The following is a 19,505-nucleotide window of genomic DNA, read 5'->3' on the forward strand; positions in this document are numbered from 1 at the left end:
CCCAAATTACATCTGATCGTATTTAGCTAATGTATTAATGTTTATGCAGAATCACAGGCACATGCTCATTCACCAGGGGGTCTTGACAAACAAGTCATGTTTGCATGTAGCCAACCATAACGTGAGACATTTTACAACAGCGAAGCCCGTTTTATTCAATAAAGTTTAACCTCACCTCTAGAGGAGAGTCTGGTTCATCCAGGATGCTCTTCTCACTCTGTATCCGCTGCATCGTCCCTGTAGAACTGGGGTCCATTATCAGCACGTTCTGGCTACCGGGTCTGCCGAACTTACAGTCACTCTTTCTGGAGTCAGTCGTCCTGCACACCTCGTAATTGTACACGTGTGGGAGAGTCCCTGTCCCCAAAGTGTCTGAGTAACGTGGTGGATAATATGGAATCACCGGCAGACTGGAGTGATAGAGGATGCGAGACTGTCTCCATCTGTATATCTTCACTGATATAATAACCACTAAACACGTGATGAAGAGAAAGGAAACTACAGCCAAAGCCAAGACTAAGTAAAAAGTCAGGTTGTCATTGTACTCCTTGTCGTGTGTAAAGTCAGTGAACTCCGACAGCACTTCAGGGAAGCTGTCCGCCACCGCCACGTTAACATTGACTGTAGCTGAACGAGAGGGCTGCCCGTTGTCCTCCACTACAACAGTCAGCCTTTGTTTCACAACATCTTTATCAGTGACTTGGCGGATAGTTCTTATTTCACCATTCTGTAAGCCCACTTCAAACAGCGCCCTGTCTGTGGCTTTCTGCAGTTTATAGGAGAGCCAGGAATTCTGTCCAGAGTCCACATCAACAGCCACCACTTTAGTGACCAGATAGCCCACATCTGCTGAACGAGGCACCATTTCAGCCACCAGAGAGCCACCAGTCTGGACTGGGTACAGAACCTGAGGGGCGTTGTCGTTCTGGTCCTGGACTATTATTCTTATAGTAGCAACCGAACTGAGAGGAGGAGACCCTGCATCACGAGCAGTTATGTTAAATTCAAACCACTTGATTTGTTCGTAATCAAAAGACTTCACCGCATGAATGACACCATTTTCTGAATTTACTGAAACCAACGAAGACACAGCCACCCCATTAATTTCTTTCTCATCCAGAAAATAAGAAACTCTGGCGTTTTGGCCCCAGTCTGCATCACTCGAACTTACAATAAATATGGACAATCCTGGGGAGTTGTTCTCTGGTATAGTCTTACTATATTCTGATTTATCAAATTCAGGTGGGCTGTCATTCACGTCTGTTACTTTGACATTAATGGTTTTACTGCTAGAGAGAGGAGGGGAGCCTTTATCCGAAGCTGTTATGGTGATATTATACTCGGGAATACTTTCTCTGTCTAAGTCGCTTTCTGTAACTATGGAATAATATCCGGTTAATGAAGACTCGATTTTGAAAGGCACATCAGAATTAATGGAGCACTTGACAACGCCATTACCATCAGAGTCAGCGTCATCGACGTTAACAACGGCTACAGTTGTACCAGGGGGCGAGTCTTCCGATATAGAATTGGAAAATGACATTAGTTGAATTGTAGGGACGTTATCATTCTCGTCAATTATTTGAATGATAACTTTACAAGTATCCGCATATCCCCCATGGTCACTAGCCTGAACATTTAATTGATAAGTCTTAGATTTTTCGAAATCTAGTTTGCCTGCGATTTTAATCTCTCCCGTTTTAACATTTAGTTCAAATAGCTCCTTCGCCTCTCTGGCAACATGAGCGATGGAAAACGTTACCTCGCCATTGAGTCCTTTATCTGCGTCATTTGCACTAACAGTAGTTATCACCGTGCCTTCTGGACAATTCTCCTTGACCTCAGCTTTATAAACAGGCTGACCACACACTGGCGCGTTATCGTTGGCATCAAGCACAGTGATATGAATACGCACCGTTCCTGATCTATGTGGCTCGCCACCGTCTGAAGCAATCAGCACAAGCGTGTGAGTCTCTTCTTTCTCCCGGTCTAACGGGGTTTGCAAAACCATTTCGATAAATTTCCCTCCATCCGATTGGCTCTGTACTTCTAATTTGAAATTATCTGAATGTTTAAGTGTGTATTTTTGAATATCATTAATTCCCACGTCAGGGTCGTCTGCACTCTCCAGAGAAAAGCGAGTACCTGATGCAACACTTTCGACAATTTTTAAATGTATTTCGTCCTTAGGGAATGATGGACTGTTATCGTTTATGTCTATAACCTCCACTGTAACCCGATATATCTGGATTGGATTTTCTATGATAACATCGAAGCTGAAGCTACAAGGTGTAGTCTGTCCACACAGTTCTTCTCGGTCGATTCGCTCTTTAATAACAAGCGTTCCTTTGTCTCGGTTTAAATCAACATACTGCCGGCCTCCTTTTGTTATAATTCGGGCTTTACCTGATATTAGCCTCGTCACATCCAGGCCTAAATCTTTACCAATATTTCCAACAAACGATCCCTCTGCTTGCTCCTCCGGTATGGAATACCGAGCCTGACCACTCGCAGAGTCCAGGATGGTAAGACAAAGAATAACAACCAGTACTTGCCATCGGCCTATGCAGCATGTTGTCCACATAAAACCCATAATTGTAAATCCCCCAAGATTATTCCTTTAAATCTTCAGAAACGGTATTCATTCATTCCAGATGTGAAAAAGGTAATATTTCAGCAGAGAAATGCCACGAATAACCCAACGCGTTAAACCTTCAAAGGGTGCAGCGTCTCTATTCCAGCAGCGAGAAATAGACTGGGGGAAAAAACAGGATTGCTGCACCACCTACTTTCAGCATTACCTTCAATGGTGTATCAACAGCGGCACTCAGAGCCCAACCACGGCAATCACAAGTATTCATTATATTCTGGTAAGAATTAATTCTGTTCCTTACACAACATAATTTGATAAAACTAGCTATAGCCTATAAATGAAGCCATGGTAAAGCTCACATGAGTGTTGGAAGAATTTGGAATGCATTTATGAGTTGCAGTCAGCATGTTAGATAAACGACAATTGAATGAATTGTGATGGATTGATAAATAAAATGTTGAGCGCAGTCGCACAAACCCAGCACAAACCACAGCATGTCTTGAAAATAGCTTGAGAGCTTTCAAAGTCTAACTTTGGGCCTCCCGTCAGACAAAGCACCCCCCCCCCCAAGGGTAGGCAACTTGCTTATTTTCGCTCAATTTCTGGATGCAGATCATTGTTATGATCATTTTATTTTACCCCTAGACACTCAACAATTGAGCCAAGATACCATGGTTTTGCTGTTTGGCATAATTCAGAGTGACGGTCGGTATGAAGGCATAATTTGCTTCTGACTCATGGGAAAGTGCTCTGGAAAAACTGTAAAAATGCCCAGAAGTACTGTAGGTATGTCCAACTGTTTGGAGCCCCCTGGGGAGGCCCGCCTCCCACTTTTAAAACCTCTGCTTTAGATAATTATAATTTGTTGACAATAAAATCTGAATGTTAAAACTTGTATTCAGAAGAAGAAAATATGTAAAATTAGAAAAAACAATATTATTAAAACTTTAAAAGTTGCATATTGCTATAGTTGTTGTTGTTGTCGTCTGTATGTATGTGTAACAGAAAACAGAGAATGATCAGGTACCAGATATTCGACAACCGTTGCCTGATTGCTTCTCTGCCTGCAGTTTATCACTCCCAGCTCCATGGACGCTCACTAAACTTTGACTGGTTGGTTCCATATAGTCAGTCGTCCTGGACACCTCGTAAACACGTGTGGGAGAGTTCCTGCACCAAAAGTGTCGAGTAACATAGTGGATAATATGGAATCACCGGGAGACTGCAGTGATACAGGATGCGAGACTGTCTCCATCTTTTCACTGATATAATAACCACTAAACGTGTGATGAAGAGAAAGGAGACTACCAACCTGCAACTACAGCCAAAGCCAAAATCGACATATTCGACAAAACGCCACATCAAAGCCATGGAAGCCGTAATAAATCAGCACAAGCATACAAACACACACAAAGCATTGTCAGAAACCACAGAGCAGTTTCCCCGATGCATGCACACATTACAAGTGGAACTGTTCACCATAGCAGTGCTGAAAAGCATTTTTCATCAAGATCGCCTGTTGTTGGATTTTAAATTCACTTTCCCTCTGTTATGGTTTAAACAAACATTTTTGCTTTACAATCTAATGATAATTTAGAGAACAAACCTCTAGAGGAGAGTCTGGTTCATCCAGGATGCTCTTCTCACTCTGAATCCGCTGCATCGTCCCTGTAGAACTGGGGTCCATTATCAGCACGTTCTGACTACCAGCTCTGCCGAACTTACAGTCACTCTTTCTGGAGTCAGTCGTCCTGCACACCTCGTAATTGTACACGTGTGGGAGAGTCCCTGTCCCCAAAGTGTCTGAGTAACGTGGTGGATAATATGGAATCACCGGCAGACTGGAGTGATAGAGGATGCGAGACTGTCTCCATCTGTATATTTTCACTGATATAATAACCACTAAACACGTGATGAAGAGAAAGGACACTACAGCCAAAGCCAAGACTAAGTAAAAAGTCAGGTTGTCATTGTACTCCTTGTCGTGTGTAAAGTCAGCGAACTCCGACAGCACTTCAGGGAAGCTGTCTGCCACCGCCACGTTAACATTGACTGTAGCTGAACGAGAGGGCTGCCCGTTGTCCTCCACTACAACAGTCAGCCTTTGTTTCACAACATCTTTATCAGTGACTTGGCGGATAGTTCTTATTTCTCCATTCTGTAAGCCCACTTCAAACAGCGCCCTGTCTGTGGCTTTCTGCAGTTTATAGGAGAGCCAGGCATTCTGTCCAGAGTCCACATCAACAGCCACCACTTTAGTGACTAGATAGCCCACATCTGCTGAACGAGGCACCATTTCAGCCACCAGAGAGCCACCAGTCTGGACTGGGTACAGAACCTGAGGGGCGTTGTCGTTCTGGTCCTGGATCAGTATTTTCACAGTCACATTGCTACTGAGTGGAGGAGAGCCTCCATCCTGCGCTTTAACAATGAAGTTCAATTGTTTAATTTGCTCATAATCAAATGAACGCACTGCATATATCACTCCGCTGTCTGCATTAACAGAAACGCACTCAGACCGAGAAGATCCGTCAAAGTCAAAAAATTCCACAATATAAGAAATACGGGCATTTTGGTTTTCGTCTGGATCTTTAGCTCTAACAGTGAGTATAGAAACACCTGGAGAGTTATTCTCTGTGATAAACGCATTGTAAACGCTCTCTGTAAATACTGGGGCATTATCATTGACATCAGAGATCTTTAGATGAAAGGTTTTCTTACTTGAGAGAGGAGGCGATCCTGCGTCTGTGGCAACTACAGTGATGTTATAGCCAGAAACACTTTCACGATCTAATACAGCATCAGTGACCAATGTATAGTAATTTCTTAAATTAGATTTGATCTTGAAAGGTGAATTGTGGTCTATTGTACAAGTCACTTGTCCATTATCACCCGAATCCAGGTCTTTAACATTGATTATGCCAATGGTTGTGCCAGGAGGGGAGTCCTCGGAGACAGGACTAGTGAATGACATCACATTTATGACAGGAGCATTATCATTTACATCAATCACTTCAATTATGACCTTACTTGAATCTGTTAAACCTCCTTGATCTTTTGCATCGATTCGGAGCTCATACTTTTTTACTTTTTCAAAATCGATAGGGCCCGAAACCGATAATACTCCAGAATTCTGATCTATAGATAACACATCAGCTACACTGCTCTTCAAATCTGGAAGTGAATATGTGATATGTCCATTCGATCCGCTATCTGCGTCTGTAGCGTTCACAGTGATAATGTTAGTGCTCTTTGCTGCGTTTTCCATCACTGTAGCCCTATACACTGACTGGTTAAAAACAGGAGCATTATCATTGGCATCTAAAACGTTGATATCTATATTTACTGTACCAGATCTCTGTGGTGTTCCACCGTCCAGTGCTATCAGCTTTAAAGAGAGGTGGGGAAACGCCTCTCTGTCCAAGGCCTTCTGAAGCACCATTTCAGCATATTTACTTCCGTCTGGATTCACATGCTGCTTTAAAACGAAATTATCGTTTGAATTCAAGACATAGTTTTGCAGACCATTAACGCCAACATCCGGATCGTCTGCCCTGTCCAGGACAAATCGTGCCCCGAGGTTCGCTGACTCGCTCATTTCCAAATCAATACGTGTTTTCTTGAATATTGGAGGATGATCATTTACATCTAAGACTTCAATCGTTATATGATGAAGCTCCATGGGACTTTCCAAAATCATTTCGAAGCTGAAGCTGCACGGTGTGACGTCTCCACAAAGCTGCTCTCGGTCTATTCTCTCATTCACAACTAGAATCCCTTTGTCTGTCTTCAGCTCGGTGTACTGGATGTTATCTCCCGTCACGATACGGGCCCGGCCAGAACGGAGCCTTTTCAGATCCAAACCCAGGTCTTGTGCTACATTACCGATGAGAGAGGCTTTCTTCATCTCCTCCGGTATTGAATACCGGATTTGACCAGTGACGACATGAGAGAAATACAGCAGCAGCAAAAGCATAATCCGTGAATGTCCGCAGTACGAACGCCATTGTTTGCAGTGCGGGTGTTTCGCCATGTCAGAAATATTCTGAAAACAAAAACTCGAAAAATAAATCGTCCGACTAGAATATTACAATGTCACGTGCTATTTATTCGTTAGAAAGAATAGCCGTTGTACAAATGAGCGTTGCTTTTTTGAGCACCACTTCTTATGGTATTTCGTCATCACGGTGATATGAAAGGACAGCCCTGAATGACAAACTAGGGTCCACATTATTTGACTGTTCAACAGCGTCACTTAGAGTACAAAACGTGAACATCATTTTGGAAGCAAATAATGTAGTAGTAAATTCAAAAGCACAAAACTGATGGGAAATATTAACATATTATGCCATATCACCGTCAAAACTACCTGGCAACGAATGGCCTAAAAAGCTTTAAAGACACAGATGCATACTATTGCTCTCCAAAGCTTGAATAAAAACGTGATTAAGAATGGAAATAATGTATACTTCTTCTTTTTCTTCTTCTTCTTCTTATTTGAATTAGATGGCAGCATCAGATCAGATGCAGTTTGAGTAAGTAAGAATTTTACAACATTGCACGCCTATAAGCGGAGCTGTCAGACCCGTGGTGCTGAACAGGATCAGCCTATAGGAGACTTGCACACGTGTAAACTCAGGGATGCCTTGACAGTTGACACACAAGTGTTTGAATTTAACCAACTATGTGTGATACATTAAAGGTGATTTCAAAAAAAGATATTGATACAATGAAGAAAAGTTGGGCCATATAAATGCTTGATGCTCTGTGAAACATAGGCTTACACCTTAAAACGCGAGAAAGACAAGTCCAACTATAGTTATGGGTCTGAAATAAAATGTGAACCGCTCTGGAGACAAATACTACAATGCAGTCAGTTATTAAATAAATAAATAAATAAATAAATAAATAAATAAATAAATAAATAAATAAATAAATATTCAACATACGTTTTAAAATCATATAGTGAGAAAAATATAGCCTACCACTTGCACGTTTATGATTCCATGAAATTCACTTCCATTGCAGCTATACTCAACTCAGCAAGTGCCTTCTATTAAGCCATTATAGAGCTAAGAAGTCGAGCCCGCTTCTCAGATAAAGGCCTCCAGTGAAGTCATGCAAACAAATCAGGCGCTGTCCATGGTGCTGAAAATGACAATGCAGCGCATTTCCTTATTAAAAGTGAATGCAACCGAATGGAAATGAAAGGGGGAGACGCACGGGCGGATGAAGAGAAATAGTACAAATAATTTAACTAACCTCTAGATGAGAGGCTGCATCCTTTTATAGACGAATTAAAGATGGCTGTATATGAGATCAGAAGGTGGAGACATTACAAGCCTAGAAGAGGAGCTGTCCGACCCGTGGTGAAAAGAACGACTGCAAGCCTGTGATCTAAATTCTGGGACGTCTTGACACACAAGTCATGTGTTTGAATGCAACAAGCATATTTGAGACATTTTACATCAAGGAAGCAAGCAAATTAATCAACTTAGCAAATTAATCAACTTTGACCTCACCTCTAGAGGAGAGTCTGGTTCATCCAGGATGTTCTTCTCACTCTGTATCCGCTGCATTGTTCCTGTACTGGGGTCCATTATCAGCACGTTCTGACTACCAGCTCTGCCGAACTTACAGTCACTTTTTCTGGAGTCAGTCGTCCTGCACACCTCGTAATTGTACACGTGTGGGAGAGTCCCTGTCCCCAAGGTGTCTGAGTAACGTGGTGGATAATATGGAATCACCGGGAGACTGGAGTGATAGAGGATGCGAGACTGTCTCCATCTGTATATTTTCACTGATATAATAACCACTAAACACGTGATGAAGAGAAAGGACACTACAGCCAAAGCCAAGACTAAGTAAAAAGTCAGGTTGTCATTGTACTCCTTGTCGTCTTTAAAGTCAGTGAACTCCGAGAGCACTTCAGGGAAGCTGTCCGCCACCGCCACGTTAACATTGACTGTAGCTGAACGAGAGGGCTGCCCGTTGTCCTCCACTACAACAGTCAGCCTTTGTTTCACAACATCTTTATCAGTGACTTGGCGGATAGTTCTTATTTCTCCATTCTGTAAGCCCACTTCAAACAGCGCCCTGTCTGTGGCTTTCTGCAGTTTATAGGAGAGCCAGGCATTCTGTCCAGAGTCCACATCAACAGCCACCACTTTAGTGACCAGATAGCCCACATCTACTGAACGAGGCACCATTTCAGCCACCAGAGAGCCACCAGTCTGGACTGGGTACAGAACCTGAGGGGCGTTGTCGTTCTGGTCCTGGATCAGTATTTTCACAGTCACATTGCTACTGAGTGGAGGAGAGCCTCCATCCTGCGCTTTGACAACAAGATTAAGTTGCTTAATTTGTTCATAATCAAAGGAGCGAACAGCTTGTAAACCTCCAGTTTCAGGGTTTATAGATACATAAGTAGATACATGGCTGCCACTGACTTGTGAGTCATCCAGGAGATATGATATTCTCGCGTTTTGATTCCAGTCAGAGTCCCGCGCACTGACAGTAAATATGGTAATTCCAGGATAATTATTTTCTGCGATGTAAGCAGAATAGCTGTCTTTATCAAAGACTGGGGCATTGTCGTTTACGTCAGAGATCTTTAGTTGTAGTTTAGTAGAGCTAGAGAGAGGGGGAGAACCTGAATCGGTAGCTGTTATGGTTATGTTATATTCTGCAAGAGTCTCTCTATCAAAATGCTGATCTGAGAGCAGATTGTAATAGTTCGTTAGAGATGACTGGATTTTAAACGGAAGTTGTACATCTGTAGTACATGTTATCTGCCCATTTCGTTCTGAATCTGCATCTTTGACATGTATAATAGCAATCGTTGTACCAGGAGGTGCATCCTCAGACACGGGGCTGGAAAATGACATAATATTTATAACTGGGGAATTATCATTGATATCAGAAACCTCAAATATAACTTTACTTGTACCGGTTAGGCCGCCCTGATCCCTTGCCTCTACTCTGACCTCATATTTCTTATCTTTTTCATAATCTATCTGACCAGACACACTTATGGCACCGGTGCTGTCATCAATCGTGAATAAATCTGCTACACTACTTTTCATCTGAGAGAAACTATAAGTAATATGTCCATTTGAACCACTGTCAGCATCTGTAGCATTAACTGTAATGATATTAGTGCCTTTCATCGTGTTTTCCCTCACAGATGCTTTATACACAGATTGATTAAATACAGGAGCATTATCGTTGACATCTAAAACAGTGATATCTACATTTACTGTACCAGATCTCTGTGGATTTCCACCGTCCACTGCTATCAGCTTTAAAGAGAAACGAGGACGTTCCTCTCTGTCCAGTGGTTTCTGAAGCACCATTTCAACATATTTAGTTCCGTCTGGATTCGCATGTTGTTTCAAAATGAAATTGTCGTTTGGCGTTAAAATGTAATTTTGTAATGCGTTTTGCCCTACGTCAAGATCCTCTGCACTCTGTAGTGGAAATTGTACTCCAACGACAGCGGATTCACTTATTTCAAGACTGATATCCTTATTTCGGAAGACAGGTGCGTGATCATTTATATCCAAAATTTCGATAGTCACTCTGTGTAATTCCATTGGATTTTCGATAATAATTTCGAAACTGATGCTACACGGTGTGACGTCTCCACAAAGCTGCTCTCGGTCTATTCTCTCATTCACGACAAGAATCCCTTTGTCTGTCTTCAGCTCGGTGTACTGGATGTTTTCTCCGGTCACGATACGGGCCCGGCCAGAACGGAGCCTTTTCAGATCCAAACCCAGGTCTTGTGCCACATTACCGACAATAGAGCCTTTCTTCATCTCCTCCGGGATTGAATACCGGATTTGACCATCAACAGAGATGAAAACCATGAAAAACAACAACGTCTGCCATGTAGAGGAACACAAACGCCATTTTCCGCATTGGGGCTGAGGTATAGCCATGTCGGGACGGGATCCTATGAAATTAAAATGAATAAGCCCCCTCGCAAGTGATGCAAAGATACCAAATATTCCGAGGCAAAAAATATCGAGTAGCCTATCCCCTCTTTAGCTCTTCCTTTTAAATGCTGCTGTGTGTCAAATGTCGGCTAAGCCCCACCTTGCACAATGATTCATTTCTCTCCTCTATCGCCGCTATAACAGAGCAAGACACTTTTTTCTGTGATCAACAGCGTCACTTAGAGTCGAAAAGATGAACACGAAAACAGTTCGAGCACAAATAATGAAGTCACTTCTTGAAACCAAATCATTAGGAAGTGTTCAATGCGCGCAATCATTTGGCCTAAATTAACACGGAAATCCCCCAGATATATTATTGTATCTGATATAGATTTAAATAAATTAAAGTGGAAATAATCACGTAATAACATGTAAAAGGGCATACAACTCTCTCTGCAACCAACTGATAATGTTGTGAATGTGTCACTCAATTCAGAATCGTTAATTGTCCATCAGCACAGAGGGTGTGTGTGTGTGTGTGTGTGTGTGTGTGTGTGTGTGTGTGTGTGTGTGTGTGTGTGTGTGTGTGTGTGTGTGTGTGTGTGTGTGTGTGTGTGAAAAAGAGATTATAGTATTCAACTAAAAACCACATCAAAGCCATGGACGCCGTAATAAATCAGCGCATATAAAACACAGCGTTGTCAGAAAACCAGCAGAAAACACAGAGCAGTTTTCCAATCGATGCACACTCATTGCAAGTGGAACTGTTCACCATAGCAGTGCTGAAAATGCATCTTTCATCAAGCTCCCAAGTTGTTGGATTTGAAATTCACCTTGCCTCTGTTATAAGCAACCATTTTGCTTCAAAATCGAATGATAATTTACTGAGCAAAACTCTAGCGGAGAGTCTTCATCCAGGAGGCTCTTCTCACTCTGTGCAGTTTGCAATAAACAGGGAAATTGCCAGATATAGTATTGTATCCCCTATATTAGATTGACATAAATTAAAGTGGAAATAATCACCTGTAATAACATGTATTAATGACCATACTCTCTGCGACCAACTGAGAATGTTGTGAATGTGCCACTCAATTCAGAATCGTTATTGTCCATCAGCCCAGAGGGGGGTTGGGGATAAAATAGAAAGCACATGGAATATTCAACTAAAAACGACATCAAAGCCATGGAAGCCGTAATAAATCAGCGCATATACAAACAGCGTTGTCAGAGAACCAGCAGAAAACACAGAGCAGCTTTCCAATCGATGCACTCATTGCAAGTGGACCTGTTCACCATAGCAGTGCTGAAAAGGGATTTTTTTTATCAAGCTCGCCTGTTGTTGGATTTTAAAGTCACCTTGCCTCTGTTATAAGCAACCATGCATTTTGCTTCACAGTCTAATGATAATTTATTGAACAAACCTCTAGCGGAGAGTCTGGTTCATCCAGGATGCTCTTCTCAGACTGCATCGTTCCTGTAGAACTGGGGTCCATTATCAGCACGTTCTGACTACCAGCTCTGCCGAACTTACAGTCACTCTTTCTGGAGTCAGTCGTCCTGCACACCTCGTAATTGTACACGTGTGGGAGAGTCCCTGTCCCCAAAGTGTCTGAGTAACGTGGTGGATAATATGGAATCACCGGCAGACTGGAGTGATAGAGGATGCGAGACTGTCTCCATCTGTATATCTTCACTGATATAATAACCACTAAACACGTGATGAAGAGAAAGGAAACTACAGCCAAAGCCAAGACTAAGTAAAAAGTGAGGTTGTCATTGTACTCCTTGTCGTGTGTAAAGTCAGTGAACTCCGACAGCACTTCAGGGAAGCTGTCCGCCACCGCCACGTTAACATTGACTGTAGCTGAACGAGAGGGCTGCCCGTTGTCCTCCACTACAACAGTCAGCCTTTGTTTCACAACATCTTTATCAGTGACTTGGCGGATAGTTCTTATTTCTCCATTCTGTAAGCCCACTTCAAACAGCGCCCTGTCTGTGGCTTTCTGCAGTTTATAGGAGAGCCAGGCATTCTGTCCAGAGTCCACATCAACAGCCACCACTTTAGTGACCAGATAGCCCACATCTGCTGAACGAGGCACCATTTCAGCCACCAGAGAGCCACCAGTCTGGACTGGGTACAGAACTTGAGGGGCGTTGTCGTTCTGGTCCTGGATCAGTATCTTCACAGTCACGTTGCTACTGAGTGGAGGGGAACCCCCATCCTGAGCTTTAACAATGAAGTTCAATTGTTTAATTTGCTCATAATCAAAGGAACGCACTGCATATATCACTCCGCTTTCTGCATTAACAGAAACGCATTCGGACCGAGGAGATCCGTCAAAGTCAGAAAATTCCACAATATAAGAAATACGAGCATTTTGGTTTTCATCTGGATCTTTAGCCCTAACAGTGAGTATAGAAACACCTGGAGAGTTATTCTCTGTGATAAACGCATTGTAAACGCTCTCTGTAAATACTGGGGCATTATCATTGACATCAGAGATCTTTAGATTAAATGTTTTCTTACTTGAGAGAGGAGGCGATCCTGCGTCTGTGGCAACTACAGTGATGTTATAGCCAGAAACACTTTCACGATCTAATACAGCATCAGTGACCAATGTATAGTAATTTCTTAAATTAGATTTGATCTTGAAAGGTGCATTTTGGTCTATTGTACAAGTCACTTGGCCGTTATCACCCGAATCTAGGTCTTTAACATTTATTATGCCAATGGTTGTGCCAGGAGGGGAGTCCTCAGACACAGGACTAGTGAATGACATGACACTTATGATAGGGGCATTATCATTTACATCAATCACTTCAATTATAACTTTACTTGAATCTGTTAAACCTCCTTGATCTTTTGCGTCGATTCTGAGCTCATATTTATTAACTTTTTCAAAATCTATTGGGCCCGAAACTGACAATACCCCAGAATCCTGATGTATATATAACAAATCAGCTACATTGCTATTTAAATCTGGAAGTGAATATGTGATATATCCATATGATCCACTATCTGCATCTGTAGCGTTCACAGTGATTATATTAGTGCCCTTTGCTGCGTTTTCCATCACTGTAGCCCTATACTCTGACTGGTTAAAAACAGGAGCATTATCATTTGCATCTAAAACACTGATATCGATATTTACTGTACCAGATCTCTGTGGTGTCCCACCGTCCAGTGCTATCAGCTTTAACGAGAGGTGGGGAAACGCCTCTCTGTCTAAGGCCTTCTGAAGCACCATTTCAGCATATTTACTTCCGTCTGGATTTACATGCTGCTTCAAAACGAAATTATCGTTTGAATTTAAAACATAGTTTTGCAGACCATTAACACCAACATCAGGATCCTGTGCCCTGTCCAGGACAAATCGTGCCCCGAGGTTAGCTGACTCGCTCATTTCCAAATCAATACGTGTTTTCTTGAATATTGGAGGATGATCATTGACATCTAACACTTCAATTGTTATATGATGAAGCTCCATGGGACTCTCCAAAATAATTTCGAAGCTGAAGCTGCACGGTGTGACGTGTCCACAAAGCTGCTCTCGGTCTATTCTCTCATTCACAACTAGAATCCCTTTGTCTGTCTTCAGCTCGGTGTACTGAATGTTATCTCCCGTCACGATACGGGCCCGGCCAGAACGGAGCCTTTTCAGATCCAAACCCAGGTCTTGTGCTACATTACCGATGAGAGAGCCTTTCTTCATCTCCTCCGGTATTGAATACCGGATTTGACCAGTGACGACATGAAAGGAATACAGCAGCAGCAAAAGCATAATCCGTGAAAGTCCGCAGTACGAACGCCATTGTTTGCAGTGTGGTTGTTGAAACGCCATGTCAGAAATATTTTGAAAACAAAAACTCGAAAAATAAATAGTCTGATTAGAATATTACAATATCATGTGCTATCTATTCGTTAGAAAGAATAGCCGTTGTACTACAAATGAGCGTTGCCTTTTTGAGCACCACTTCTTATGGTATTTCGTCATCATGGTGATATGAAAGGACAGCCCTGAATTACAAACTGGGTCCATTATTTCACTGTTCAACAGCGTCACTTAGAGTACAAAACGTGAACATCATTTTGGAAGCAAAATACAGTATTCAAAAGCAGAAAAATGATGGGAAATATTAAGTTATATTATGCCATATTACAATATTAAGTTATATTATGCCACATTACCGTCAAAACTACCTGGCAACTAATGGCCTAAAACGCTTTATACACACATATAGTAATAATATTGCTCTCCAAAGCTTGAATAAAAACGGGGTTAACATACTTATTACATCTATTATTATTATTGTTATTATTGTTATTATTATTATTATTATTATTATTATTATTATTATTATTATTATTATTATTATTATTATTATTTGAATTAGATGGCAGCATCAGATCAGAAGCAGTTTGAGTAAGTAAGCATTTTACAAAATTGCATGCCTAGAAGGGGAGCTGTCCGACCCGTAGTACTGAACAGGAACAGTATATACACAGAAGACTTGCACACACGTGTAAACTCAGGGATGCCTTGAGAGTTGACACACAAGTGTTTGAATTTAACCAACGTGTGATAGCCTACATTAAAGCTGGTTTCAAAAAAATGATATAATGATACAATGGAGAAAGGTTGGCCTACATCATATAAATGCTTTGATGCTCTGAAACACCCTAAAACGCGAGAAAGACAAGTCCAACCAGTTATGGGTCTGTAATAAAATGTCTGTAATAAATAAATAAATAAATAAATAAATAAATAAATAAATAATTATTTAATCAATTAATTAATCAATTAATAAGTAAATAGCCTAAACAAACTTAAAAATATTCAACATGAGCTTTAAAATCATATAGTGAGAAAAGTATAGCCATACCACTTTCACGTTTATGATTCCATGAAATGAACTTCCATTGCAGCTATACTCAACTCAGCAAGTTACTGGCCTTCTATTAAGCCATTATAGAGGTAAGAAGCCGAGCCCGCTTCCCAGATAAAGACCACCAGTGAAGTCATGCAAACTCAATCGGACGCTGTCCATGGTGCTGAAGATGACAATGCAGCGCACGGCTGTTCCTTGTAAAGTTAATGCAACCAAATGGAAATGAAAAGGGAAGACACGGGCGGATGAAGGGAAATACAAATAATTTAAGCTATATGAGAGGCTGCATCCTTTTATAGACGAATTAAAAAAGGCTGTATATGATATCAGAAGGTATGACATTTACAAACCTATAAGAGGAGCTGTCCGACACGTGGTGCTGAAAAGAACCACTATACACAAGCATGTGATGTCAATTCTGGGACGTCTTGACACACAAGTCATGGGTTTGAATGCAACAAGCCATATTTGAGACATTGATATCAGCGAATATTGTTCCAAATCAATCAACTTTGACCTCACCTCTAGAGGAGAGTCTGGTTCATCCAGGATGCTCTTTTCACTCTGTATCCGCTGCATCGTTCCTGTAGAACTGGGGTCCATTATCAGCACGTTCTGACTACCGGCTCTGCCGAACTTACAGTCACTCTTTCTGGAGTCAGTCGTCCTGCACACCTCGTAATTGTACACGTGTGGGAGAGTCCCTGTCCCCAAAGTGTCTGAGTAACGTGGTGGATAATATGGAATCACCGGGAGACTGGAGTGATAGAGGATGCGAGACTGTCTCCATCTGTATATTTTCACTGATATAATAACCACTAAACACGTGATGAAGAGAAAGGACACTACAGCCAAAGCCAAGACTAAGTAAAAAGTCAGGTTGTCATTGTACTCCTTGTCGTGTGTAAAGTCAGTGAACTCCGACAGCACTTCAGGGAAGCTGTCCGCCACCGCCACGTTAACATTGACTGTAGCTGAACGAGAGGGCTGCCCGTTGTCCTCCACTACCACAGTCAGCCTTTGTTTCACAACATCTTTATCAGTGACTTGGCGGATAGTTCTTATTTCTCCATTCTGTAAGCCCACTTCAAACAGCGCTCTGTCTGTGGCTTTCTGCAGTTTATAGGAGAGCCAGGCATTCTGTCCAGAGTCCACATCAACAGCCACCACTTTAGTGACCAGATAGCCCACATCTGCTGAGCGAGGCACCATTTCAGCCACCAGAGAGCCACCAGTCTGGACTGGGTACAGAACCTGAGGGGCGTTGTCGTTCTGGTCCTGGATCAGTATTTTCACAGTCACATTGCTACTGAGTGGAGGAGAGCCTCCATCCTGCGCTTTGATTATTAGTTGCAGTTGTTTAATTTGTTCATAATCGAAGGAGCGTACTGCGTGTAAAACTCCCGTTTCAGAGTTTATGGATACATAAGCAGAGACTGGACTACCACTAATCTGTGTGTCTTCGAGAAAGTATGAGATTCTCGCGTTTTGATTCCAGTCAGAGTCACGTGCGCTAACAGTAAATATGGACATTCCAGGGGAATTATTCTCTGTGATGTAAGCATCATAAGTCATTTTGTCAAACAATGGAGCATTGTCATTTACATCAGAGATTCGCAGACGTAACGTTACAGTGCTAGACAGGGACGGAGATCCCGAATCAGCCGCCTTTACAGTTATGTTATATTCTGGCATAAACTCCCTGTCAAAAGCTGAATCTGTTATTAACGTATAATAATTGGTCAATGTTGATTTAATCTTAAATGGGAGGCTGTTATCTATTGAACACGTAATTTGACCATTTTGCTCTGAGTCTGCGTCTATCACATTTATTATTGCCACTGTGGTACCGGAGGCAGCATCTTCAGGTACAGGGCTGGAGAAAGACATTATATTGATCACTGGTGGATTATCGTTGACGTCTACAATCTCAATTAATACCTTACTTGAATCAGTAAGACCTCCTTGGTCTACAGCCTCAACCATAATTTCATATTTCTTATCTTTTTCATAATCTATTTGTCCCACAAGTGTTATCACTCCCGTGATTTCATCTATTTGAAATATGTCAGTTAGACGCTCTTTCATGTTGGAAAACCCATATGTGACGAGACCGTTTGATCCACTATCTGCATCACTAGCATTCACTGTCGTAATATAAGTACCTTTTGCTGCATTTTCCGTAACAGTAGCTCTATAGACTGACTGGTTAAAAACGGGAGGATTATCATTAACATCAAGGACAGTGATGTCTATATTTACTGTACCAGATCTCTGTGGAGTTCCACCGTCCACAGCGATGAGCTTCAACGATATTCTTGGCTGACTTTCTCTATCTAACGATTTTTGTAAGATCATTTCTGCATATTTTCTACCGTCTGGAGCTGAGTGCTGCTTCAAACCAAAAATGTCATTATTAGTTAGTATGTATTTCTGTAGACCATTATTACCTACATCTGCGTCCTCTGCACTGGCTAATATAAAGCGTGATCCCAGCGTAGCCGATTCACTTATTTCAAATTTAATGTCATCCTTCCTAAACTTCGGTGAATTGTCATTGATGTCAGTAATTTCCACAGTGACTCGATGAAGTTCCATGGGGTTTTCTAAAATCACTTCAAAGCTGAAGCTGCACGGTGCGACGTCTCCACACAGCTGCTCTCGGTCTATTCTCTCATTCACGACGAGAATCCCTTTGTCCGTCTTCAGCTCGGTGTACTGGATGCTTTGTCGAGTCACGATACGGGCCCGGCCAGAACGGAGCCGTATCAGATCCAAACCAAGATCTTGTGCTACGTTACCGATGAGTGATCCCTTCTTCATCTCCTCTGGAATTGAATACCGGATCTGGCCAGAGACGACGTGACTGAGATACAACAGGAATAGCAAACACGTCCATATTGACTCCAATCGCCATTTTAGGCACCAACAACGAGATGCTTCAAACGCCATAGCACAGAAAAGGAAAATCCAACAGGCTCCAATCCGCAAAACAAAGGCAGCTGTAGCCTACTATGAGCTTCTCTCTAGCTCTCTTAATGAATTGTCGTCAGTCTTTCCATTTATGATTCCCAGATTGTAATGCCCTCTCCCTTAACGCAGCAATGAGGGCGCTGGCTCACAACAGTGAATATTTGTTTCACTGACCAACAGCGTCCCTTAGAGTTCAAAACATGAACATCATGAGCAATGCAGTGGGGGGGGGGGGGGGGGGGGGGGGGGGGGGGACTCTAACAGATACCATCACGTAGTGAAGGAATTGTTTTTCTAAACCAAAAAGAACAATCACATCTTCGTCTAAAATGAAAAAAGTGAATTGCGAGATAGGGACTACTTAATATGTTTGGACAAACATAGACCCCTGTGACTTCTGAAAAAAGAGCTTTTGGTATTCCTGCTATACTGCATTACATGCTATGACGAAAGTATATACACAACTGTGATTGTGTGATATTCAGTTCCATGTTATCACAGTATAGGCCATTTTGACCGCAATGTCGTTTGGCCTCTGCTCCAAAATTAATTATTAAGGAACTCCCGATCAATGTTAACATAAATCTTACAAAAACAAGGCAGAACGGTCAACGTTCGCTTTGAGGAGCTATCCATGGTTCGTGGTTCTGAAATACCCATATTAACAGCTGACAGTGAGCCCGATGTAGGCTGTAACCTACTGAAAACCACGTGCATTATGCGTGGTGATGAGTGATGTCACAGAAGAATTGTACACTTGAAATAATCCAGTCAAGGGTTGCATTTGTCGATCACATCATACTCTGCAAACTATATCTGCTATTGATAATTAATTATGTGTTTACAAATAATAAAAGGTGGCTGAACTCAACAGAGGAGAGTCTCAATCATTACAATCAAACTTCAGACACAAGCAAATGTAGGACTATTGGTTGCCCTCGGACCCAAAATACAAGGAAATGAAGAAAAAACAGTATATCTTAAAACGCAAGAAATACATGTCCATCAGTTGTGGGTCTGATGTAAAATGTAAGCCACTCTGGACTTATTTAGCCTACGCGAACGCACGCACGCACGCACACACACACACACGCACGCACACACACACA

At 41.9% G+C, this 19,505-nt stretch overlaps 1 protein-coding gene and 2 pseudogenes across 3 annotated transcripts; all 3 read right to left on the reverse strand.

Annotated features, from left to right (window-relative positions):
* Nucleotides 1–151: 151 nt before the first annotated feature.
* On the reverse strand, nt 152–2,593 carry LOC310790042 (protocadherin gamma-A6-like; the record flags this gene model as incomplete). The annotated part of the gene is made up of 1 exon (XM_083651757.1): nt 152–2,593. The coding sequence occupies one exon, from the start codon at nt 2,591–2,593 to the stop codon at nt 152–154; it is 2,442 nt and encodes an 813-aa protein (XP_083507883.1).
* A 1,582-nt stretch (nt 2,594–4,175) lies between these two features.
* On the reverse strand, nt 4,176–10,413 carry LOC310790044 (protocadherin gamma-A1 pseudogene; annotated as a pseudogene). The gene is made up of 3 exons: nt 10,224–10,413; nt 9,016–9,245; nt 4,176–5,102 (listed from the first exon to the last, which is right to left on the reverse strand). The product of its transcript is annotated as a protocadherin gamma-A1 pseudogene (transcript).
* A 1,517-nt stretch (nt 10,414–11,930) lies between these two features.
* On the reverse strand, nt 11,931–17,313 carry LOC310790045 (protocadherin gamma-A10 pseudogene; annotated as a pseudogene). The gene is made up of 2 exons: nt 16,849–17,313; nt 11,931–12,848 (listed from the first exon to the last, which is right to left on the reverse strand). The product of its transcript is annotated as a protocadherin gamma-A10 pseudogene (transcript).
* Between the last annotated feature and the right edge of the window lie 2,192 nt (nt 17,314–19,505).

Source organism: Poromitra crassiceps (genome assembly GCF_964638095.1).
Source record: "Poromitra crassiceps genome assembly, chromosome: 15".
In the NCBI taxonomy this organism is placed as follows: Eukaryota; Metazoa; Chordata; class Actinopteri; order Beryciformes; family Melamphaidae; genus Poromitra; species Poromitra crassiceps.